The following is a 26,699-nucleotide window of genomic DNA, read 5'->3' as shown; positions in this document are numbered from 1 at the left end:
CTTTATCTCTACCCGAAGGAGTCTCAAAGCGGCTAACATTCTCCTTTCCCTTCCTCCCCCACAACAAACACTCTATGAGGTGAGTGAGGCTAAGAGACTTCAGATAAGTGTGACTAGCCCAAGGTCACCCAGCAGCTGCATGTGGAGGAGCAGAGACGCAAACCCAGTTCCCCAGACTGCGAGTCTACCGCTCTTAACCACTACACCACACTGGCTCTCAGAGCCAGTATCTGCACTTGTATTTGCACTTTCCCACTGATGCCCCACATCTGCTCCCCATTGAGCTGCACAAGAAATGTATTGCAGGCAGGTAAGCTTGTTCAGAGCCAGCTCTGCTGCTTTCACCAGCACAAAATAATCTGGCGGGACTTAGCCAGGTGTTATCTAGTGCTTTTCTACAGCAGTTTCTTCTTGTGTTGCAATACTAGAACTTGCTCATCTGAACAAAGCTTTGTGTAGACTTTCCTTACTCGGGGGTGTACAGCTTCTGGAAAGAAAAGTCAAGAACAAAAATAGAGGCAGTAATTTGGGAAGCCCAAATAAAAAAAAGAGAGAGACTATTGGAGCATAGGCAACAAATTGTCAGTGCAAATGCAGCCTGAGATATTTGTTGTTTGTCCCACATCTACCACACTTGCACCTTTAAAAAAAAGAAGAATAAAAGCAGAGGCCAGAATTTAACTTGTTTGTGTTTCATTATCACATTTCCCCACTGAGGTTTTTTGGTTCTGTTTTCTTTAAGGTAGAGAGAACACCAACATCGGTAATAATAAGCACTGCTTGCTCCAAAGGATGATCCGAAGAACATTTCTTCTCTGAAATAATGCAGCAGGCTAGAGTTGATAATATATCCAATATGTCACATTCTCACTGTCTGATGGCTGCAAGTCCCTTGGGTCAATTTCCAGCTGTAATTATCTGTGAGCTGTTGACACGGAGGGTCTGCGGCTTGGTGTTTTTAGTTAAAAAAAATCTTAATTGGCCCTTAGAATGTTTTTGTCACTGGTATTGAAGAGACAGACTACTCCACCCCTAAGCAGGATCCTTGGTGGAATGGGGCACTGCTTTAATAACAAGTCAAGCACTGAAAAAAGGTGATAGCTTCCTACTGTTAGAAAATTCTGAGCAGCCAATATTGTGCTGCCATACAAAGCTGTGGTTGATAAAGCAGGGGTTGGGGACATCAAGCTTGGGGGGGGGCACATGTGGACCTAGAGGTCTCTTTGTCTGACCCTGAAGAGTCTCCCCTCTTGCATCTGATAATGCTTCTTGCATGACCAGAAGGATGGAGCGGGATGTGAGGGTGTGTGTAGAAACTAGCCCATTGTATAAATGTCATATTCACATTCATTGCTTCAGCCATTTTTTATCTCTAGTTCCATCAATTACTTGCATGTGGCCTGCTTGAGGTTGTCCAGGAGGAATGCGGTCCTTGGGCTTTCTCTACCCAGTGTCTAGCCTCCAACATGGAGGTCACACGTGGCACAGGCAATGGAGTTTTGTGATGCTCCTAGACAGGAGACGAGACTGCCTATATAGTCTTGGCTTGACCATGCTGAGGTGTCCTATCCTATCCAGCTCATCAGCCTAAAGACAAAGCCACTTCAAGGCCCTCTTCTTGTGGAATGGCATTATTCCCTGGTCAAATCATGCACAAGAGTGGAAGGTGCATGGTGGTATCTATCGGGGGGGGGGGGTTTTGCATCAATTGCAGAGATGTAATGGTTAGGACGGGGATGCGGGTGGCACTGTGGTCTAAACCAATGTGCCGCTTGGACTTGCCGATCGAAAGGTTGTGGTTCGAGGCCCCGCAAGGGGGTGAGCTCCCATTGTTCGGTCCCAGCTCCTGGCAACCTAGCAGTTCGAAAGCATGTCAAAGTGCAAGTTCCGGCAGGAAGGTAAATGGCATTTCCGTGTGCTGCTCTGGTTTCACCAGAAGCAGCTTAGTCATGCTGGCCACATGACTCGGAAAAACTGTCTGCAGACAAACACTGGCTCCCTCGGCCAGTAAAGCAAGATGAACACAGCGACCCCAGATTCGTTCACGACTGGACTTAACTGTCAGGGGTCCTTTACCTTTACTTTTTTTACCTGTGTAAAGCAGGACACACACAGGCCTCCTAAGTGTGAGACCTCTATTATGGTAATAGTACAGCATATGGAAATAATTCACAATGGCAGTCCTCAGAAAGTCATTCTCTGTGCAGGATCCCAGGGGCTTTGACAAAGCCCAGAAGAAACACAGTCTTTGGTGAGCAAGAATTCAGTGGCTGGGACAGATCAATAGCTGCATTTTTAAAGACTGGCTAATTTTCTTTTTGGAAAAAGAAATCAAAATTGTGCTGACTGAGCTACAAATCAGGAAGTGTCCAACTGGAATCTCACCTCTGTCATTAAAGCACAAGGTGGCCTTAGGCAAGCAAAACAAACACAAATAATACTTAATATACTGAGTGCATTGTTTACTTTTCTTCTGATTCACTGCACAAAGGAAAATTACTAAAATTGATGGAGCCATGTTGGTTTCTTCCACATTTTTCAGCACAGTTGGAGTGCAACCACAAAGTTACAAAAAAAGACAATTATTTATTGGAAATTAAGTTCTCCTACACTACAAATACAACAGTATATCTACTTCCAATTCAATCTCAGGAAACAGCAAGAGAAAACTGTTGGCAGGGGAGAATCTCTTTCAAATAACTTGCTAAAGAATATTTTGTGGCAATGCTGAGGCCAAAAGAAAAAAAAGAAAGAAATTGGAAGAACCATAACTTCTCACGCTGAAGGACCCTTCCATGTAGCACGGTGGAAATAAATGTATTTTTTACAAAAACAGAAATGAATAAGGGAGAGGGGCTTTATTTGCACTAGACAAAACATTCAACTTGAGATTTTCCAATGAGGGCAGATAGAATAAAAAGAGCTACTGAGACAACCAGGGCTTAAAAGCTCACATAAGAATCAAGTCACAGAAAATGATAAGATTTTTCTTCTTGGAAAAATATACACACTGGCGGAAGAAGAGGAGTGCGGGGGGAGTGCACCGCCCCCAGCAGTGCGATCCCAGTGGAGTGCCATCGCGGCTGCCCCCCCCCCCCAACAGTCCTGGGCACCACACCCCTGTAGGCGGCGTGCCCCACCCCAAGGATGTGTGCCCCACCCCTGCAGGTGGCACGCCCCACCCCCAGGACACACGCCAGCCCCGCCCCTGCCTGCTCTCCACCCCACCCCACCCCATGCCAGAGCATGAAGCTCCGCCACTGAATACACACACACACACACACGACTACCTCTTAACCCCATACTGATTGTGGAAAACTTAAGATTTGTAGGTAAGCAGAGAAATGAAATAAAGAGAGAAAACAGAGAATTTGCTTCTCTTTCAGGAAAAGCAACTTCTGTAATTGTAAGTTCTTTAATCTGTTTTAATATTGTGTGATGTTGTGTTACATCATTAATGCTGTGCTTTCATTGTTGTAATCCTGCCCTGGGACCTTAGCATGAAGGGCAGGTAATAAATTTTAACAACAACAACAGGGTCTGGGGAGGCACTGAGTGGTATACTTGCTGCTACATCTGTAGCTCTGCTGGATAGCCTGGGAGATACAGAAACTCCCCTCCCAAGGTCAGAAGGTGGGGAAACAAGCATCTTAGGGAGACCTAGGCAGCTTTGGGTTCAAGGCCTCTGGCACCCTCCCCATGCCTTCTGCCGGTTACTGCTTTGTTTCATCTTCTGCATGACAATTCTTCATATATTTAAAGGGTGCCAGCGAGTCTACCTTCATTCTTCTCTTCTCCAGGGAAAACAGAATAGACTCCTTATAACATTTGTTCCACGGAGGAAAGATTATGCATTTGGGGGGGGGGGCGCATGGCTTCCCCACCCCTGGTTCGGATCATGCCCTTTATTATTAAGAGGGGGAGAGAATGAAGGTGTTAATCTTACCGGGCTACTACTAAAAACTGGTCGATCTGATGATCAGTGAGATGGCTGTCTGGATCCCATACTTTTACTTCAGGCTTTGCCTGTTCCCGGTCATCTGTTTCTCCTGGCAAAAAAAAAAAAAAGTAGCGCATATAAAAATAGTTTATCTTTCTACTTGTCTTGTATCATGCTTAAATTGAACATGTATCCAACAGTTATACACAATGGTCAGTTCAGCACAGTTCAAATGCCGCACTGAATTTTGCAATGCGGTAAGAAATTAAAAAATAGCCAGCGTACGTATGGAAATCAGCTACTGAATATCAAACAGCTTCTCGTGTTAAAAGAATTGCATAATATGTTTTATAAATGCATATAAAATATCAAGGTGGTGTACAACAATATATACAACAAAACATACAAAACCATAAAAACAATGCAAAGTAATCATTAAAAATGACCATGGCTAATCATGTGAAGGACTGGGGGTGGTGTGGGTAGACCTGGAGACATTGGGGCATGGCCAAGACACACTCCCAGTCTCTCTACAAACCTTTGCCTTCACATATCCAGACAGAATGCCAAAAAAGAGCTATAGTTTGCCTCTGGATCAAAAAAAATAATTAAATATGTAGTTTGAAATGGTTTTCCAGTTCTAATTTGGAAACCAGTTATGCTTTGCAGTAAGCACAGTTTACCCACTCAAGATACCTCATTGTAAGCCAGCAAATGATGGAGGAAAGTGGCATACAGGAAGGAAGGAAGGCTTGCAAACCGGAAGCTGGTCCTGGCAGCAAAACCACAATGGTGGTGACATTTGAGCTGCATCTATGATGCCACCGTCAAGTCTGTGACCATGCAGCTACAATCAATTTGTTTGTGTTTCAGCACCAGTCAGAACAGTCCTTAAAAATACACTTTGCAGATAGACTCCAACTTAATTGCTTACAGATGCCTGCTCCATAATCACTGACTCAACACACAAATTGCTTTCAACAGACTCTTAAATACCTTTCCCTAAATGCATTGTCATCTGCCCTTCGAACAAAAAGCAATTAGCCCCTTTATTTGTGCAGTTCATGAATCCATATCTTCTTTTCTGTAGCTAGATTGTGGCTAGACTGCTCGTCTCCCCTCTTTATTTCCACTAATTTCTTTTGCAGTAAAAAACCACAAAGCAGCATTAATTGTCCGTGTCTCCCAATTCTGCAGCTAGAAATGGGACATGATATTCAAGGTCTCATACTCTTAACCTTCACTTATCCAAGCTGAACTGATGAATAATTCACAGTTTCTAACTTGGCCTTAAAATGAGCCTTTTCCGACATAACAGTATTTCATAATAACTTTCAAGGTAAATCACACCATCTTTCCTAAGCATGTCTGCATGTGTTCAGATTTCCATCTTGTGGAAGGTGTTAATATACCGCAAGCCACCTCAATTTCTGAGCAGTGCAAGATTCCATGAGTTCCAGGCGCCAGATCCCAGCCAATTATGCATCTGTCTATAATAGCTGCGTCCCAGATCACATGCTGCAACAGGGTTGGACCAATCTTAATACCCATACTCTCCCATTGCCTCACTGGAGCTGAGTTCACCATCTCCATGTGAGACCAACCAGCCCTTTCTACATGAGGCCCTTCTTCTCTGAGTAGGCTTTGCATGCTGGACCAAAGAACAGTGATGTTTGGTCTTGTATCCAACATCCCTATTCATTTCACACCACCCACCTCACAACTAACTGTCAGGCTGCTATTATTCTAGTTCAGCTGCACAGATTTGGGCACATACTCATAACAATATAAAACACAGACACACATTGCCCACTGCAATAAGTAAAATAAATCAAGAATGGGCTTTGGGACCATTATGTAGTCACCATACTAACAGCTTCTGGGGAAAGAAAATTATGGGTTGCCTTCAATGAAGTCCTATTCAGAGCAGAACCATTAAAATTAGTAAACCTAAGTTAGCCATGCCCATTAACTTCAGTGGGTCTACTCTGAGTAGCACTAGCACTGAAATTAGTAAAATTAACTTCAGTGGGTCTACTCTAAGTTGCTCTAGCACTGAATACCAACCCATATTTTGGAAGTGTTAAGAAATGCATATGTTTTAACATTTTTGTGGATTCAATACATACAAACAGGGCCTTCCCCTCCCATTTTATATTCAGTTATATATAATCTGAACAGTAGATTGAAGTGTGCCAAAAGAGAGAGCACCCAAAGTGTATTCCTCCTTGAAATATAGCACATGCAGGTCTCACTATGGGAATGCTAATTATCCAAAATCTCAATTATCCAAACATAAATAATTATACCCAAACCTCACTACACGAATGACTGATTCAGATATTTGAGCAGTTCTCTGCATTTTTCTGGTTGGCAGCAACCATTTCAGGCCGAAACCATGGAGGGAGGGAACTAAAGAGCTATTTCCAGGGAACGTATTATGTTCAGATAGCAGGACCTGCATGTATTTTAAACCACAGGTAGAAGGGCTGTCATATATACTAGGGACATTCCTTCTTCATGAAGCAAGAAGAAATCTAGGCTGAAATCCTTCACCCTGACATGCTAAATTTCCATGCTCAATGATTTATTGACTTTTTAAATGCGAAAGTCTTGGTTTCCAGGATGACAGCAACATCGTCCTGCACATTTGAAATGTGTCTAAAAGTATAAACTTGCATCTCCCAATGATCCAGGACTATGATGCATCGACTAATGTGTTTTCTATATATAGTCAAGAAAAGAGAAGAAGCAAAGGCAGGAGGGAGCAGAGTGACGCAGCCACAAGTGGAGAAACAGAGCAGAAGTGAGCATTGCATCTGGTATTTGTCAGGAATCCTATGTGTTCCTGCGCATGTGTGTTTGGGAGTAAGCTACACCGAACTCGGTTAGACTTACTTCTAAGTAAGCATGCATAGGAAGTCTTAAGAGGGTGGAGTGTGGCAATGGATGAAAAAAGCATGGAGGAACTTCGTGAAGACTAGAGCAGGAAGGTATGGATCACAGAGATGTAACAGTCTCTGGTAGGGCTGGCCAATATATCAACACAGTGGTACCTCAGGTTAAGTACTTAATTTGTTCCGGAGGTCCGTTCTTAACCTGAAACTGTTCTTAACCTGAAGCACCACTTTGGCTAATGGGGCTTCCTCTGCTGCTTTGGGAAGGCACAGCAAGGCCCTCCGCCACCGCAGATTTATGTCGTGATATTTAGCTGGTTATATATCGTGATGTTGAAAACCAGATATCGCCCAGCCCTGCTCCCAGGTAAGCAGATTTAGGATTGCAGACTGCCTGGCTTAAAAGCAAACAACAGTATAAATGTTGGCATAACTTCTCTTCCTGGTCACTGAAAGTAAGTATTCTTACGTGCCACTGATTTACAAGCTTGTATGGAGCAATGGGCTGAACCCAACATGACTCTTACTTAGAGAGGACCCACTAAAAAAAATGGGTAGAATATATTGCTCATGGCCATTGACTTCAAAGGGTCTACTTGAGCATATTGCCAACAACATGTGCCCTAGGCCACCACTTTCATAAGAAAAACCAGTGTATTCGTTCTTCAAATATATGTTAAAAGAAGAAATGAAAGGGTCTTGTGCCATAAATCACAGAGGATGTTACTATGTAATAAAGGTCTTATTGAATTTATTTAAAAGTCAATTACATCTGAGAGATAAGCAAGCGGTTGCTTTCACCATGTCTCATGACCAGGAACTGTTTTATAGCAAGAACCCCATCAAATAGACTAGGTGCTATAAATAAAACATTTTTTCCCTTTGATGCTTAAGGTTATTTATAAAGAGCAGGTCAGCTACACAGTTTGCAAAAACCTTTAAAAAAGACGTGTTTGTTCATAAAGCTGTCACATTACTTCTTGAAACACTGACATGCATTCCACAGAAGTTGTGTCAATTCACACTGATTTCATTTCTCCAGGGTGAAGGCAATTCTGAATGGAGACCTAACAGCAGCTACCAAGTCAAGGTAGGGAAACTTCTCAGTTGGTGAATTACACTGTGGTCGTCACTACAATCCATGGAAAGTGCACTCACATTTTTCCAATGGTAGTTGTAGTTTGGGATGAAGGGGTGCAAAAGCAAGGGTGTGAATGAACCAGGCTCCTACAGCTACATACCCACTTCCCCAAGACTGCCACTTTCAGACAAGATTCACACCTAGGATCTGCCTGCTACTGGCTGTATTTTGAAGATTAAATCGCAACAGAAACAGCTTATTTTACGTATGTTTGTTATGGCCACTTTTTATAATTCATAATGTCCACAGAGACTGAAATGTCATCATCATCATCATATTCTGACAAAATAGGGAATGGCTGTCTCCATCTTTCCTAATGAGACACCCAACGTCCACAACCCTTCGTCCAAGCCAGTGCCACCATTTTTGTGACAGCAAGGGATAGAGGCAATTCTACTTCTCCTGGATTGGCCTCAACATTCATGTGCATGGACCAAGTTTGGACAACTGAATCTCAGCTTAATAACCAACATATGAATGGGTCTTTTGGTTGTGCATGCAGCCTCGGCACGCCTCCCCTTGTGTGACCAAGTAAACAAACCAGGAAGTCTTCCATTAATTCAGGTGTCTTGAAGCTTTTTTAATGTTATCAGGCCTGTGCAATTCTCTGCATTTCTTCTTGAGTAGCCAGCCATTCTAATTATTGGTTCTGTTTTAATGGCTTTCATTGCTTCTTAACTTGCTGTACACCATCCTGAAGTTTTGCAAGAAAACGGTATACATCTACTTTTATAAATAATAATAAAAATAGCCTGCACATTCAAAGCTGCATCAAAGCACACCAGACTTAAAAAGAAACTGGTACACCAAGTCAAAACTATAATGAGTTTTACCTTCTGCAAGCATATCTGGAACATCTGCTTGATATCTGGGACCTACTCTGATTTCTCCTTTGTCTGCTAGAAGTGTTTTCAGTGATGGATCGTATACCAGTGAATAGAAGAAAGTATCCTAAAAAAAGAAGACATGTATTTTCCAAAGTACTATTAGATCATGACAGATAAAACAACAGTACATATTTTTGCATTTTAAGTCACATGCACCGGAAAAATGCTTGGACAGATCAGCCCATTTTTTTTCCCTAGCAAGTTTTGCATAGGTCGATTACATCCTATTTTCGGAAGATTTTTTTTAAAAAAAAAAAAAAGCTTGGAAAAGATGCATTTACATTTTGGGCACTTTCCCCTAAAGTAAGCATTTATTTCCCCTAAAATACACATTTCGTATACTTTTCAATGCATTTTTACCATGGAACATTCATTATGATGTACCTAAACATACACAATTCAATGCAAATTTAAAGAATGGGATAATCCAAATGCTGACAGCATTCCAATCTGTGAATAAATCCAGGGCAGATCAGGCTGGTTGCTATGAAATGTGGATGGAACAAATTTCTGTTTTAAAAATAATGTTATTTATATATTTTTAATAAATAAAAAAATCAACAATATTTCAAATTTAGCAATCAATCATTCCACCTACGACTTCCCCTCCCTCTCTCCCTCCATGGTTCCCCCATAAAATTTCAATTTATGCTGCATATTATAGCTACTCTATACCTTTAACTTATCACAAAAGAAAGTTCACCCTTACTGCTGTTCTTACTCAACTCCTGTTTGCGTTTTAACATATTTACACTGAGTTGTTAAGTATTCTGCAAACATTTTCCCATCTTCTTTAAAATCAGTCTCATTCTGATCTCTAATTTTACACATCAATTCTACATATTCTATCAATTTCAGCTGTCATTCTTCTTTGGTAGATACCACCTCACTGCACCATTTTCATGGGTTTAATATTCGTGCTGCCGTTGTTGTGTAAAAAAATATATTATCTGTTTGTGGGTGGATCAAATTGCCCTTCCCTCCCAAATCTTGAGTTAATCATATTAAAATTTAATCACATATCACTGGGAAAAGAATTAGGCACTCAGAAAGAGATAGCCCGTTTTCATTTGCCAAATTCTGGCTGAAAGTCAAAATGAACTGTTTCAGTATTGTTACAATAAAGCATCAATAATTCAAGAAACTAAACATTCCAAACAATAAACACAGACACAAATCATTTTCAACTTTAGCTATTCATATTATGCTACTTAGCAAAAGGATTATTTGGTTTTCCTAACAATCCGCAGGAAAAATCACAATACTAAAGGAAACCACATATAAAAAGGATGCTGAAAGTTATGAAAAATGTGGCATTACCTCTTTAATGAGATACGACAATACAGACTCTGTCTCATTCAGAAGTGCAACACTGCATTTCCCCCTATAAAGGCACACACAAAAATCAACAACATATTAATGATTTATAACACCATTTTTTTCAAGCAGCAAATGACAACAGATTAGTCAACCAAGTTCAGAATTTAGAAATTTCAGTTAAATCAATGATTTTTAAACAGGAAATGTCCATGAATGCACCATGAGTAAACAGGCTTCAGGAAAGGGAATACGTGTGAAGAAAGTAAGAAATTTCAGTATCATCGCAAATACAAAAGAACTAAACACATTAATTATTTCTGCATAAAACTCAACGGAAAGGAAACATTTAAGGAAAAGGACAGAGACCTTTAAAACGGTACCATCTTCATTTGAAGTACACCCCACTTAAATGCATGCTTTCAAAACTGGCTGTAGTGAAGTTTATTCAAAACTGAAGTTATCTTAATATCGTTCAAATAACAGGCTCATGTAAAGCCCAGCTTGGGATCCTGGCTGCGTAGCTCTCTATGCCATATGTAGCCTCACTGGCTGAAAGATTACAAAGATTACAAAGCAGCGAAAATAATTTTGGATTGATTCGGCAAAAATACCAGCATGCGAGGAGATGCTGCATGGACAGAGGGGTCTCAAACACATAAAATCCACACAGAAACACATCATTTTCTTCAACTCGCTTGTGAAAACAACTCAGAGGCAGTGAAAGAAGGAAAACAACAGGAAGATTTAAAGGAACTATTAGAAATGACTATCAAAAGAAGCAGAGATATGAGATGATCAGAGCCCCCCCCCCCGAACTCGAAGCAGGGGAAGCCCCAACAAAAAAATTATAATTCGGAAGAATATTTGGATTTATTGATATGTATATGTATAATTGGGGCGCGGGTGGCGCTGTGGGTAAAACCTCAGTGCCTAGGACTTGCCGATCGTATGGTCGGTGGTTCGAATCCGCGCGGCGGGATGAGCTCCCGTCTTTCAGTCCCAGCTCCTGCCCACCTAGTAGTTCGAAAGCACCCCTAAGTGCAAGTAGATAAATAGGTACCGCTTTATAGCGGGAAGGTAAACGGCGTTTCCGTGCGCTGCGCTGGTGCTGGCTCGCCAGAGCAGCTTCGTCACGCTGGCCACGTGACCCGGAAGTGTCTTTGGACAGCGCCCGGCCTCTTAAGTGAGATGAGCGCACAACCCTTGAGTCAGACATGACTGGCCCGTACGGGCAGGGGTACCTTTACCTTTACCTTTATTCCCATTTATGCAGAGGGAAGCCTAACTGAACTCTGTGATACTTTTGCAGACATATATATACCTTTTATATGTATAATTTAGAATATTTAATGTGATTTGATTGGATTGTTAAAACGGAAAACTTAATAAAAATGATTTTTTAAAATAAGAAAGATTACAAAGGTGGGGGGACATAAGAAGAGGCTGCTGGATCAGGCCAATAGTCCATCTTGTTCCGCATCGTGTCTTCACAGCGGCTGATCAGATGCCTGAGGGAAGCCTGCAAGCTAGACAACAGCATTCTGAATAGGAAGCTGCCTTCTACTGAGTGAGATCATCATTCCACCTTGCTCAGTATTGTCCATGCTAAGTAGCAATAGCTCTCCGTGCTTTAAGGCAGAAAGTCTCTCCCAGCCATACTGGGCATTGCACCTGGGACATTCTTCTGCATGGAAAGCAGATGCTGTACCACTGAGATACATCCCTTTCGACCCCCCAGGAGGAGGAGATCAGAAAGCTTTGCTGGAAAGGATGAGGATAAGTTTTCCATCCAACAGAGCAGAAACAAAAATACAGGTTGTCTCCAAGGGCAGTAGGCCACTGAACACCCCAGATTAGTGTGTTTCTCCGGGCCATGGAGCAAAGCTAACATAGCCTCTATCCATTTCGGAACTGAAGCCTGGGAGCCCAGCCCCTTGAGCTGAACATCACTGAGAGGCAAACTATTTTAATTGAATAAAGACTGCAGATTGGCCAGAAACTGGCCCAGATAGTTACAGAGCTTCTGGGAAAGGGAAACAAGCCTCCACAGAAATCTCCATCCATTAAATGTGCACATATTTGGAATCCATTCTTACAAATACAGTGGTACCTTGGTAGTCGAACGGCTTGGCTCCTGAACACTGCAAACCTGGAAATGAGTGTTCCAGTTTGCGAACGTTTTTCAGAAGCCAAACGTCTGGTGTGGCTTCCAAGTGACTGCAAAAAGCTCCTGCAGTCAATCGGAAGCTGCGCCTTGGTTTTTGAACCATTTCAGGAACAAGCAACTGTAAAGTGTTGCGTGTAAGGAGCAAAAAAATATTAATTTCACATACATGCTCATGGGGTCTGAACTGGAGGTGGCAAGCCAGGAGCAAGACCTTGGGGTCATAGCAGGTAGCTTGATGAAGGTGTTAGTCAAGAAGAAGAAGAAGAAGAAGAAGAAGAAGAAGAAGAAGAAGAAGAAGAAGAAGAGGAGGAGTAGTTGCTTGGATTTGATATCCCGCTTTATCACTCCCCTTAAGGAGTCTCAAAGCGGCTCACAATTTCCTTTCCCTTCCTCCCCCACAACAGACACCCTGTGAGGTGAGTGGGGCTAAGAGACTTCAGAGAAGTGTGACTAGCCCAAGGTCACCCAGGAGCGGAGACGCGAACCCGGTTCACCAGATTACGAGTCTACCACTCAGCCCAGTGTGTTGTGGACATGAAAAAGGCCAATTCTATGCTAGGGATCATTAGGAAAGGAACTGAAAACAAAACTCCCCAATATCATTATACAAATCTATAATTCGGAGTACTGTGTACAATTCTGGTTGCCTCACCTCAAAAAGGATATTGTTGAGTTGGAAAGGGTTCAGAAAAGGGAAGCCAACAATGATCGATGGGATGGAGGAACGTTCCTCTGCAAAGGAACGCTGCAGTATTAGGGACTTGTTAGCTTGCAGAAAAAGCAAGTAAGAGGCAACATGACAGAAGTTTGCAGATTTATGCATGACGTGGATAGAGAAAAGTTTTTAACCCTCTCTCATGACCCAAAACTTGTGGACAGCCAATGAAACTGTTAGAAGATTTGGGGCAGATGAAAGAAAGCACTTCATCACACAAAGCAGAGTCACAACTATGGAACTTGCTCCCTGCAGGAGGCAGTTATGGCCTCCAACTTGGATGGCATTAAAAGACGACTGCACAGTTTCAAGGAGGAGAAAACTACCAACCACGATGGCTATGCTCTCTACCTCCACAGTTGGAGGCAAGCAAGGCTTCCAAATGCCAGCGGCTGGAAACTACAGGAGAAAAGAGATCTTGTGCTCATGTTCTGCTCGCTGGTTTCCCACAGACATCTGGTAGGCCACTGTGAGAACAGGATGCTAGACCAGATGGGCCATTGGCATGATCCAACAGGCTATTCTTATGTAAATGTGAAAAACAGCTTCTTGGGAGTATGGCTTACAGCACTTGAAAGAGGAGAAGTCAAAAGAAGAGCTTTCAAATGGACAGCGCTGAGATTTTTATATTTCCTGTCCCTCTGCTTATATCATTAGCATTCCAAGTAAGTGACTCCCTACTAGATTTTCGGGCTTGTTGCTGACCAGATGTTGTCTGGCCTACTGGATTTTTAGAATGCCTTTATTATTATTCAAGGGAATAACATCTGCAGTGCTTAGCCGCTCCAAAAATTCTTTCAGTATCTTCTTTTGATTCAGTTATTCTTACTGTTATGAAACTTCACTAGCAATCTAAAAGTGAATGCCCATTTGTAAGTGGATTTTGTTCAACAAAACACTGCTGTTTCAGATCTAATTTGAATGTCAAGTGATGCGGTGAAAATCTGTTTAAAATATAAATCCAGGGTTGTACTCTTACTCTTGGAAAATTTCAATAAGACTATATTCAAATAATTAAAGCTGGCTGGGAACAGATCACCTATTGTGAACATTAAATAAATCTATTAAAAACACTGGAATACTGACAAATTTATCCCATTCATCTGGTGTCTTGATAATTAGTTAGAAGACATCGGAGATATTGTTCACTGAAGGTGTACAGCAAAATATATGCCACTCTATTATTATTTTCAGATTAATAACTTTCGTTTATTTATATCACACCGGTTTTTTCAAGGCAGCTCACAACAGATTTATAAAGCAAATGCAAGATTACAAAGTTCATACTGTAGAAAAGGGAATCACACAACTATGGGGGGGTCACTATTGAAAAGGCCCTGGAAGTATTAATATTAGCAGCAACTTTAAACAAGCAAACAAACAAAACCTATCTGTTACCTATCTGTAACTGAAACAAAACCCTGTTGTACAAGCTTGGGTAGCTACCTTTTTTGACCCGAGGGCTTCATTCGCCCTTCGCTATCTCCCAGGTGCCATGTGCCAATAGTGGGTGTGACCAAAACTGGATAAGCCTCACCACACACTCTCTCATATGCACATGCACAAGCACACACACACACACACACACACACAGTCATAGCTGTCAAATTTCCCCTTTTCTTGCAAGGAATCCTAACACAGCTTCTCCTCCTCAACTGATCTGACCTATTCAATTATTATTTATTGATTAAATTTGTATAGCGCCCTATACCTATAGATCTCAGGGCAGTTCACAACATAAAACTGCAGTATAAGAACCGCAAAATACATGATAAAAATAAGAACAGAAACAAGTCAAGAATCCCTCCCCCTGCCCCTTCCACAACCTATTTTAAAGATCATCGGATGTCAATCAGCCAAAGGCCTGGTTAAATAGGAACATTTTCGCCTGGCACCAACTGAACCTCCCTGGGGAGAGCATTCCATTAATGTGGCACAAATTAGTTGCTGCCATTGCTCTGCTCATAAAACACTTAATCTGCTGACTGGGGAATGAGAAGGTTTGTGTACCCCTCAGGGTGCTGTACTTTGTACTTTAAACAAACAAACAAACAAACAATGCCACTGCTGTCCAACTTGGTTGGGTCTTGGGGAGGGGGACAGAAAAACCAGCTGGGCCGTTTGGGGCTTTAAATGCTAATATTAAATTAAATGATTTAGGAATTACAATAGGGCTGCCATACGTCCAGTATTTTCCGGACATAGCCGGGATTCATCGGGTCGCAAATGGCGTCCAGGCATTTGGCAGCCCATATCGGAAGTCTGCTTTTTTTTGGTGATTTCCCCCCAAAATATAAAAAAGGTAAAAACTTCATTACAGTAACTTCAGATACTGTTTGGGAGAACAAATCACAAGTGCAGGTTCACACCGGCAGCAGGACCAGGGGAGGAGTGAAGCAGCTACTGTACCCACAAGGTCATGCATATGGTCATGTATATGGCTTAGCATTACATGTGAACAAGGCATTTGCTCATTGCCTGTCTAAGATTAACCTCCATATTATCACATTTTCTTTTCCTCTGCTCTTTTTTGGCTTGGGACACAGACAGATCTTAGAACCTGCTGGGTTTTGTATTCCTGAACCCCCCAACAAAATGTAGGTGCAACCATGGTTTACGCTTTGCGACCTGAAATCTGTTTTGCATCCCGCAAAAGAAGAGAAAAAGAATTCCGGAGAATTCTCAAAAACTGGCTCGTTACCTTGTGACATTTACCATATTTTTCCATGTATTAAGACTAGGTTTTTTCCCTAAAAAATAATGTCCAAAATTTTGGGGCGTCTTATACACGGGGGACCTCTCCCCCCCATTTTCTTAAATCGAGTTCCCAAAAATAGGGGTCGTCTTATATACGGAGGCATCTTATAGACAGAAAAATACTGTAGTTAGTCCTAATAAGGGCATTGGTCCGCTGTGGTATTTTTTAAAAACAATTAAAAGGAGCTTTAAAAGCATCACATACCAGTTGCACAAGTCTGAAAATTCTCCACAGCACAGGTAATATTGTGTTTACCTATGAAGCCTCCAAAAATGAATTATTTGGGGGGGGGGTAAGGTTGTTTTAAATAAACCACTTCCATCTGAAATCTGTGTTTTAGTTAATTAACATTATTGGCCTAAGTACATGTGTTCTGCACCTAAAAACAAGCAGCAGCTAAGACAAAAATAATCACAAGAGTCCCCTGTGGTCTTAAAAATCAATGAAATTAAGCCAAGGGGAGTGGGGAGTAGAGCATTTGCTATTCTGTATGTGGGCTTGGCTGGTAAAATCTTAACCATCAAGGCTGCATTCTAACCTCCCCCACCGAATTGACTTAGAAGGATACTGTACTGATCGTTAAGCTAATTGCTAGATCTCCATCTGATATTCTGTCTCACACAGTTGCAATTAAAAATATCACTGCTATTACTTGGTCATCAGGATTGATTTTTGTAAATGAAAACAATTAAATGGTCCGACTAGGATTATTGACATTTCGCAATAAATGCATTTAACATTATTTAAATTTAGCTCAATAAGCTTGTTAGTTTGAAAACCTGCTTGCTTTTTAAAAAACCAGTTCCATCCTCAAGATTACATAAAGGCTATTTGCTCAAGGCAGTTCCTGCAGCGTTTAACCTCCTTATTCTTCTTTTTCGTTAACACGACCACCTGAGAGATTCAAATCTTATTTTAAACCAGGATGTTTGAGGATTAATGGAACAGAAAAGCAAACATCCATTATACCAAGGGATATTGGCCTTAAAGTAATGGCAATAGAAACATTAGTCAAACAGAAGGCTGAGCATGCAGAATGGTGCAAGCTTTGGGGCCATTTGAATCAAAGGAGCAGTACCTAGAACGCGTCTGACTTTCCTACGGAAAAATTAATGGGGCTTAGAAGCACTTCAGGACTGTACTTTGCTCTGGGCATTTTAGGCTGAGAAAGCAAGAGAACGCTGATGTTTTAAATCAATAATACTGCCTTAAAACGAAAGGGATTCCAACTTCCTTGTTAACGCCCTGGATTTAAAAAAAGAGGACAGATTAAAGAGATCAAACAAATACTAGACCAAGGAAAGCCAACTTCTGTACTCCCGCGGTTGCTAAGGTTCTGGTTTCGAGAAAGCGAGGAGAGATAAAGAGGGTCACGCCCAATGCCCACCCAATGTGTGCTCCTGTTCCCAAACTCCATAATTTATACTGCAATGATAAATAGCTGCAGATAATGGCCAGAGGTTGCCCACAACTTTCGCTACAGCTACCGAAGGTAACTGAACTGATTTCTATAAACTTTTTTATTTTAACCTAACGTTAGAAGAGGGACACGGGTGGTGCTGTGGGTTAAACCACAGAGCCGATCAGAAGGTCGACGGTTCGAATCCCCGCGATGGGGTTAGCTCCTGTTGCTCGGTCCCTGCTCCTGCCAACCTAGCAGTTTGAAAGCATGTCAAAGTGCAAGTAGATAAATAGGTACTGCTCCAGCGGGAAGGTGGCTCTGGTTTCGCCAGAAGCGGCTTAGTCATGCTAGCCACTTGACGCAGAAGCTGTCTGCGGACAAATGCCGACTCCCTCGGCCAATAAAGCGAGATGAGCGCCGTAACCCCAGAGTCGGTCACGACTGGACCTAATGGTCAGGCGTCCCTTTACCTTTTTAACATTAAAAGATGCATGCAAATGTAAGAAGAGTCCTGCTGGATCAGGCCAGTGCCCCACCCAGTTTGACATCCTGCTCTCACAGTGGCCAACTAGGCGCTTATAGGAAGTTTGCAAGCAAGACCTGAGGTGTAACAACATTTTCTCTGCTTCTGACTCCTAGGAACTGATATTTGGAGACATTCTCCCTCTGGTAGCGGCAGCAGAACACAGCCACTGAAGGCCTCATCTTCCATGGATGCCGAATCCTCTGGTGACCATCACTACATCTTGTGACAGTGAGTTCCACAGTTTAACTCCCTGCTGCGTGAAGAAGTACTTCATTTTTTTTCTGTTCTGAATCGTCCAACACTCAGCTTCACTGCATGGTTTTGGGTTCTAGTATTCCCCACCCCCACCCCCTTTCTCCACACCACGCATAAACTTACAGACTTCTGCTTTGTCCCACCTTCTTACTTTACTTCTTTGTAAACTAAAAAATGTCCCAAATGTTGTGATGTTTGTCACTGGGGAGCTGCTCCATTCCCTGGGTGATTTCGGTTGCCCTTTTCTAAAAATTTCCAGCTCTACAATATTCTTTTTGAGGTGAAGCAAGCAGAATCGTGCACAGTATTTCAAGTATGGCTTCACTCAGATTTCTATAGTGATCTTATGACAACGGGCAGTTTTATTTTCAATTCCTTTCCTAATGATCCCTAACACAGAGAATTCGCCTTTTTCACAGCTGCCACACACTGGCTGAGCATCTTCATCTATCCAGCACAAGCACAGCATTACTCCCGGTTAGTCATCGCCACTGACTGGTCAGGCTCCCCAGGAGCATATACATAATATTAGGATTTAGTTATTTATAAGCCCCAGTGTGCATCACTTGGTACTTGCTTAAAGTGAATCTACTATTTTACTGCCCACTCTCCTACTTTGGAGAGATCCTTTCAGAACTCCTTGCAATCTGTTTTTGTTTTAGCTGCCTTGAACAATTTGGTACGATCAGCACATCTTGCTACCTCTAACTATAGATCCTTAATGAGCAACTTATTGTCCCAGCACTGATCCTTGCGGTAATCCGCTTTCTGCATTCTTGTCCATTTATTCTTACTCTCTTCTTCCTGCTCCTCAATCAGTTTCTGATCCATAGGAGGACCTTATTTCATGACTGGCAAGCTTACTCTCTCACTTGTATGTCTTTCCAACTGGTACAGCATTTTCTCCCTGTAGTGTTTAACTGCAGCATGGCAAATCATTGACTGAAAACTACATCCCATGTCCTGGATGGACTGCAATTTATACCTTTCTCCAGAAGAATCTTGTGTGCTTTTACTTCTACATTATTGGAAATGAAACTTTACAAAACACATAGAAATATATTTTAGTTATATATAAAATAATGCAAACATGTCATTCGTCCCAGTGTTATTTTCCCAGTTGAAATCTATAGCTATTTCCCAGATCAGGGTGTGCTGTGTGTGTGTGTGTGTGTGTGTGTGTGTGTGTGAGAGAGAGAGAGAGAGAGAGAGAGAGAGAGAGAGAGAGAGAGATCAGATGGCCAAATGCAGGTGGAAAAGGGTTCTATTCTCCCTCCTTACTAGTTCCTCTGAACAATGTAGCACTTAGCCTGGCCTTTAAATTGCAGTGTACTCTGATTGCTTGCAAGCTCATGGTAAGTGCAAGCAACCTCTCCACAGCCATTTGCTACGACATATTCTGCCAGGCTGGGATACAAAAAAAAAAATTGGCAGATGTTTACGCACACCCATCAGAACTTCCTCTTCCATACTGTGCAGAAGATTCCTGCATTGCAGGGGGCATTGCACTAGATGACCCTCATGGTCCCTTCCAACTCTAGAATTGGTTATTTTTAATTATTATTTAGAATATTCCTATCCCGCTCCTATCATAACCAATCCCAGGGTGGGGTACAATATAATTAAAACTCATGGAAAGTAAGCAATCACAGTAAGAAATCCACTTAATAATAGATAAGCCCCTGCAATAACTAACTAAAACTAATTACACTTCAAATGCAACAGATAAATAAATAAGATTTCCACTTGGCACCTTTCAGTATTTCCATCTTTCAGGATCTTTCATCTTTTTCTGTTTAAAAGTTACAGCGCCCCTTTCCTATTTAATTGAATTCACACTGTCAGTTTAGCTCTCATGCGCTTCTGCCACAATAGGATTCACAGTTGGATCAGCTGGAATTACTGGTGGCAGATGCAGCTGGCTCTCCCACTTGGGATGCTGAAACAAACAGTGAGAAAGTACAGTTATCCTCTTGGGGAAGAGTAGCCGGGGCCGAAGATGCTTTTAAAGTGGCAAAATAGGAGTATTTTGTCACCCACCCACCCTTTACTTATTGCACTGGATTTTGGAATGGGAACTAATTTTTATTCTCAGTCTCAGGGAAGAAAAGAGAGAGAGGGGCTGTTATATTACAAGCCCCAATCAAGTAGCAATGAAAACTAATGTTTTGTATTCCTATTAAATATACGTGTGTGTATCCTTAATAAATGACCGCCTATTTGTTTTCATAGTAAAGTTTCATGAGCCCACACCAGTACTAAGAATTCATAAAGACTTTACCTCATGTCCCGTTCCAAACCACAAAATAACTTTTACACACACACACACACACACACACACACACACACTTAGCCTAGATTCAGGTAGGTAGCTGTGTTGGTCTGAAATATATAAAAAAACTGTCCAGTAGCACCTTAGTAAAGGTAAAAGGACCCCTGACCATTAGGTCCAGTCGTGACCGACTCTGGGGTTGCAGCGCTCATCTCGCTCCACTGGCCGAGGGAGCTAGCATACAGCTTCCAGGTCATGTGGCCAGCATGACTAAGCTGCTTCTGGTGAACCAGAGCTGCACATGGAAACGCCGTTTACCTTCCCGCCAGAGCGGTACCTATTTATCTACTTGCACTTTGACGTGCTTTCGGACTGCTAGGTTGGCAGGAGCAGGGACCGAGCAACGGGAGCTCACCCCGTCACAGGGATTCGAACCGCCGACCTTCTGATCGGCAAGTCCTAGGCTCTGTGGTTTAACCCACAGCGCCACCCGCATCCCTTAGAGACCAACTAAGTTTGTTCTGGGTATAAGCATTCGTGTGCATGCACACTTCTTCAGATACACAATTAGCCTAGATAGGCTAGGATAGCATCACAATCTTTCACCATCCAATGAGCACAGCCATACCCAGAATGGATCTGTCTAACTAGAGTTCCCTGATACCATGCCAGGAACTACAAGTAACAATTAATGCCTTTCTGCAAGCTTTCTTTCAATCAGCTTCTCCCCATGCCACAAGCCAAAGAGCCCCAAGCATCAATGATACAGAATTTTTAATTAGCCATTCAATGTCCCAATACTAGGCATAAATAAAAAATAATAATTCTTGGGCATCCCATACAGCAGACTTCCAACTTTGTTTTCCAAACACCACACCCCCCCGAGCCACATAAAAAGGTCGTTTTCAACATTCTGGAAGTCGCAACAGTACAGAGGAGCTGCTGTTCAAAGGTACTGTGAAAAGCTCATGGGCACACAAACCCAGAAACATGCATAAAGCAGAATACTGCATCAGGCCCAAAGCCAACATTTTTATGCACTGTTCAGCAAAAAACAATACCCACCAGTCAATTAATATACTTTGCATACACATATTTTAAAATCGCTCATCAGAATCCTCCATGCAATCATACTAATTTTTCTAGGAATGTTTTTGCTGAGCTATTGTGCTCAGCTAATGGCAAAAGAAAACACTGAATGCAACCCAAAATGCAATTCAACAATTGTATAGAGATGGAAAAGAAACGAGGGAAACAGCTGCTGAAAACCTGCTGGGCAGATGTAGTGATGGAGACAAGAGCCTTTCATTTCTGCCCACTGAGTTAGCAGCAGGAGCTATGGCTAGGAGGTAGATTGTTCATGACTCTAATCGCTTTTCCCAGCAGCTTCTTACCTGATGTGTGTTGCAGGAAGAGACTCATATTGGCGAGACAGAAAAAGCTCTCTGTGTTTCAGCTGATGTTTCTGTTTATCAGTCAAATCTACTTCTTTGGGAATTTCACATTCTTCTTCAACTTCTTCTACACAAAGGAGGAAAAGAGAAGACTGGTGTTACTTTCAGCTCCACACTTTCAGGCAGATTTTTCAACCCGTACACCTTGCTCCTTTTATTTCTGCAGAACAACCTGGAAGCAACCAAATGTATTCTGCATAGAAAATAACTTTCAGAGCTAGGGGGAAAGATAATCAATTTAAAGGCATGCCTTGCTTCTTGAACACGGCAAAAGGAGGACCTCATCTATACCTCACTCTGAAAGATCAGTCTTTTATTAAAATCAGGTTTCTAGTATATTGATGTACACAGATTTACTGCAAGTAGTTTTCAATACCTTGGTAGATATATATCATCTTTCTGCCAAGTTACTCAAGGCAACTTGCATTAAAACATAACCGGCAATTGTCTTTGGCCATGACCTTGATTATTATAAAAATAGCCTATCCTTTTATGTACATTTTCTGAATCTGTAACCATATACACTTAGTTTTAAATTTGCCACCATACTGTGCATGAAATTTAAAACTCTTCAGTTTTTCCTATCTACAGCCTACCTGTGGTCCCTTAGGGCCTCTGTTCAAATATTGAATGAGGTGGTATTCAAATAAGTTCAACTCAGAGTAGATCAATTAAAATTAATAAGTCTAATTAGTCGGGTCCATGAACTTCAATAGATATAATTTGAGTAGTACCTACATTGAATACCACCCTTGATTCCAAAAAAGATACTTTTGCCAAGATCCAGAGTATGACTTCAGTCTCATGATCTGCTTCTCCTACTTCCTCATCATGAAAAGAAGTTTATGAGCCAGTTTGTACAATCATTTCACAGCTGATTAAGCTGAGATACTCATAAACCATTTGCTTGAGCAGAGAGCCCCTTTGCTCTACACACTTTGCGTGAGCCTCAGTTAAACCAAGGAACATCTAATTAATCATAGCCCAGGAACAAACCAGGATATTAAATGGATCTTGAAACTGATACACTTTGCCAAAGTATAAGCATTTGAATGTGACCAATGAATAAACAGAGAAATCCTGAAAAGAAGAGAAAGAAGAGGAAGGAAGTAACCCTACAACCTTTCATCTAGTTGTCATCCAAGTTGATTAACCAGCTTCATGGCTGTGCCCCTTCAGGCTACAGGTGAATGATTTTTTTCTTAATGCAAAAAAATTGCTGTACATAGAAAACTACCGTATTTTTCGCTCTATAGGACGCACTTTTCCCCCTCCGAAAATGAAGGGAAAATGTGTGTGCGTCCTATGGAGCGAATGCAGGTTTCGCTGAAGCCTGGAGAGCGAGAGGGGTCGGTGCGCACTGACCCCTCTCGCTCCCCGGGCTTCGGGCAAGTATCCACAAGCCTTAGGAGCCCGGCGGGAGTTCCCGCCAGGCTCAGAAGGCTTGCGGATGGCAGCCTGCAGCCCAAGCCCGGGGAGCACAGCGCTGCACACCCCGGGCTTTGGGCAGCTTTCCGCCAGCCTTGGGAGCCCAGTGGGAACTCCCACCGGGCTCAGATAGCAGCAAGCTCCGGGAGCAAAGGCTAAAGAAGAAGAAGCCAAGATGGATCCCGCTGGCTGTCTTGGCTTCTTTGCTCTTTGGGGCTGGGGGGGGGGATATTTTTTTTTCTTTATTCCCCCCCCCCAAAAAAAACTAGGTGCACCCTATGGGCCGGTGCGCCCTATAGAGCAAAAAATACGGTATTATGTTGGGGCAGAGGTAGGGAACTTATTGCTGGACTCCAATTCTCACCATCCCGGACTACTGGTCATGCTGGCTGAAGTTGATGGGATATAATGTCTAACAACATCTAGAGGCACCGTGTTGGCTATCCTTAGAACGATGGACCAGCAAATGTGCCTTAATCAGGGGTCACCAACCTAAAAGGCCCACAGGTCGTTTGACTGGCCCACAAGCCGCCCCTGAACTGAGTTGCCCGCTTGCGTGCTGCACTAAACCACACAGCATGGCGTGGGGACTCACTTCCGCAGTGCCGGGAATCGCGTCTGCGCACGCACCGGAAATCACACAGGACCGATCTGGCCCAGGCAAGATATACCTTGCCGCCCCCTGGCCTAAATGGATAATTGCTTCATATACATGAAGTAGAGAAAGAAAGTTTGTAACTGACAGGCAAGATTCAGAACTTTCACTCATACCACTAGAACTATATATGATGGGATTGATCAAAGTACCATGAGCAAAACTTAAATTATCACTTGTGTTGTTCTGCAAGTGCTATTGGAAGAGTTCACATGTATATTTGGTTTGTATATTTACAGCCTGCCCTTCAACAAATCAGATTCTACTATCAGAACACTCAATGCAATCGTATTATAGAAAAGCCAGCGGTCTCATATACCCAATGTTGCCTGGGAATTCTAACAAACCAAAAAAGCAATGCAGGTTCATGCCGCCATCTTGATTCGAAATGGCATTCAGCTGTATCCAAACATAAGAACAAAACCTGCTCCTTGATCTCTGGAACCAACATGCAAAATCTGGTCACGGTATCTTAAGAAACAGGAAAGCGCAAAAGGAACTGACAAGCCGCTTACTAAAATAAACAGCAGACACATGGCACTACAAGAGCACTGATAAATTCCTTCACAAATGGGAGAGTAACTTTGGATTTACATCCGCTTTCCCCATGCAATATTGTAGCACAAGGTGCAACATGGCCCTCAATGAGTGGAAGCCACCTCCCCGTGTGTCACTTTTTCATCCAACTTTTATATATGTGTGTGTGTGTGTGTGTGTGTGTGTGTGTGTGTACACACACACACACACACACACACACACACACACACACACATACATCTGGCTGGGATTCCCTAGCCACTCTGGGTGGCTCCCAACAGAACACTAAAAACAGAATAAAATTTCAAACATTAAAAACTTCCCTAAATAAGGCTGCCTTCAGATGTCTATCTACACACACACACACACACACACACACACAATTTTGCCTCAAGTTTTTCATTCCTTGCAGTGACTTTTAAATGCACACTATCCTTTACTTTCTAGTGCTTCTAACCAACCATGCTTCCAATTCAGAAATACTACCTTACAAATTTATATAATTGCTCAAAACTGTTTCCCTAGCTCATTTACTGGCTTTTCAAGTGAACCAAAGCACACTTTTTCCCCGAGATCACAAAATCCTTGGTTATTTTATATTTCACATTTAACAAGACGCATAGATTTTCTTTTCATTAGTCTCCCCGCTCGTTTAATTAGACCGCCTATTAAACTCTAATGAAGAATGAAAGGCTTACTGCGCCCCTTTTGCTCAAACAAGGAACAAACATTAAATCCACCCACAGTGGCAGGGCACCTCCCAGCAGCGAGCAGGACTTTAAGAAAAGTCTCCGCCAAAGAATCTGCCTCACATTCATACCAGGAAAATGCAGCAGCATGTGATAAATATTTAATTGTTTTAGGAATCCAAAATCGGTGTGCTGTCATCAAGGAACAGAAAGCTGGAGCTATGAAAAAAAATGAAAGCAGCAAGATGGATATTCACCAGGAATTTAAATTCATGCTGCTGAGTGAATGAGTGGCACAAAAATCTATAGGTGTGGAAGGCTAGAATTAGTTCTGACCACAGTTGTGCATCACAGCCTAGGACCCTCGTACCTACAGGGCCGCCTCTCCTGGTATGCCCCACGGAGAACCTTAAGGTCCATAAATAGCAACACCCTAGTGGTCCCAGGCCCTAAGGAGGTCAGATTAGCCTCAACCAGAGCCAGGGCCTTTTCAACACTGGCTCTGGCCTGGTGAAACGCTCTCTCTCATGAGACCAGGGCCCTGCAGGATCTGATTTCTTTCCGCAGGGCCTGTAAGACAGAGTTGTTCCGCCTGGCTTTTGGCATGGAATTAACTTGATCCCCTCCCCCTCTTTTTTCCTTCTGTGACGGAACTCCTACTTGGGGACTTCCCTGGCTTTTTTCTGGCCCACCTAGGACCAGTCTGGATAGTTTGCCTTAGTGAAGACTTGACGTTTTCACCCCAAAAAGTTTTTGAGTTTCTGCTGAAATGAGGCTGCATTTTAATGTTGTATTTTAATCTTGTTTTTAAGTTGTATTTCAATCAATTTGTTTCATATTTGGTGTTAGCCACCCTGAGCCCGGTCTTGGCTGGGGAGGGTGGGGTATAAATAAATTTATTATATTATAAAGGAAATCAGTTATATTTTGAAGGGGGCAATTCTACCTGTGATTTTAAGGCGAGTCTCAGAATTGTAAGGCACCAGAGGCCATTCACACACATCCCCTTGATGTACATACTTCCAAACTATCCTAGCTTATTCCATTGATAAACCTGTCATCCATGAACATGTCAACAACTTTTTTAAAGCCTGTTTATACATAAAAACCCCAAACACGTGACTATATCTTATTAAATTCTAAGCCAAAACATCCAAAGGCTTTTTGTTCACAATGAGTCCCTTTGCTTCACCATTTGTGCGAGCTGCAAGTAAATCGGAATGCTTATTACTAGCCACTGTTTCCTGCAGGAATAGTCAGGGCATCTGCATCTCTTTGTATGAGTGCACCTTCAGGAGCAACTGCGTAGAATCATGGGATCACAGGGTTGGAAGGAATCCTGAGGATCATCTAAGTTTAACCCCCTTGCGATGCAAGAATCTCAATTAAAGCTTTCATGACAGGTGGCCATCCCACCTCTGCTTTAAAACCACCAAGGAAGGAGAGTCCATCACCTCCTGTGGGAGTCTGTTCCACTGTCAAGTAGCTTTTATTGGGTCTCACCTACTCACTGCAACAAGGCGATGACCAGGTCAGGCCTATGTGGGCACACTGTCAACACTGCCAGATTCACTCTGCCCCTGCCCCAGTAAACAACAGAAACATCACCATCAGAAGAGATGTAGGATAGCACCGCCCTTTCACACATTTACCTGA

General features: G+C 42.4%; 1 protein-coding gene across 5 annotated transcripts in view; it reads right to left on the bottom strand.

Annotated features, from left to right (window-relative positions):
* Window positions 1-26,699, bottom strand: part of MTA3 (metastasis associated 1 family member 3) — a 114,696-nt gene that overhangs the window by 68,513 nt on the left and 19,484 nt on the right. For all 5 annotated transcript variants that reach the window (XM_081854695.1, XM_081854696.1, XM_081854699.1 and 2 more), the window contains exons 4-7: window positions 21,675-21,801; window positions 10,186-10,249; window positions 8,812-8,929; window positions 3,947-4,049 (exon numbers count right to left, since the gene is read on the bottom strand). In XM_081854695.1, coding sequence (XP_081710821.1) covers window positions 3,947-4,049; window positions 8,812-8,929; window positions 10,186-10,249; window positions 21,675-21,801 — 412 coding nt within the window. The remainder of the gene's footprint in view (window positions 1-3,946; window positions 4,050-8,811; window positions 8,930-10,185; window positions 10,250-21,674; window positions 21,802-26,699) is intronic.

Source organism: Podarcis erhardii (genome assembly GCF_964252035.2).
Source record: "Podarcis erhardii genome assembly, chromosome: 3".
NCBI classification, from domain to species: Eukaryota; Metazoa; Chordata; class Lepidosauria; order Squamata; family Lacertidae; genus Podarcis; species Podarcis erhardii.
Note: the sequence above shows the minus strand (reverse complement) of the source record. Positions and strands in the feature narration are given on the sequence as shown.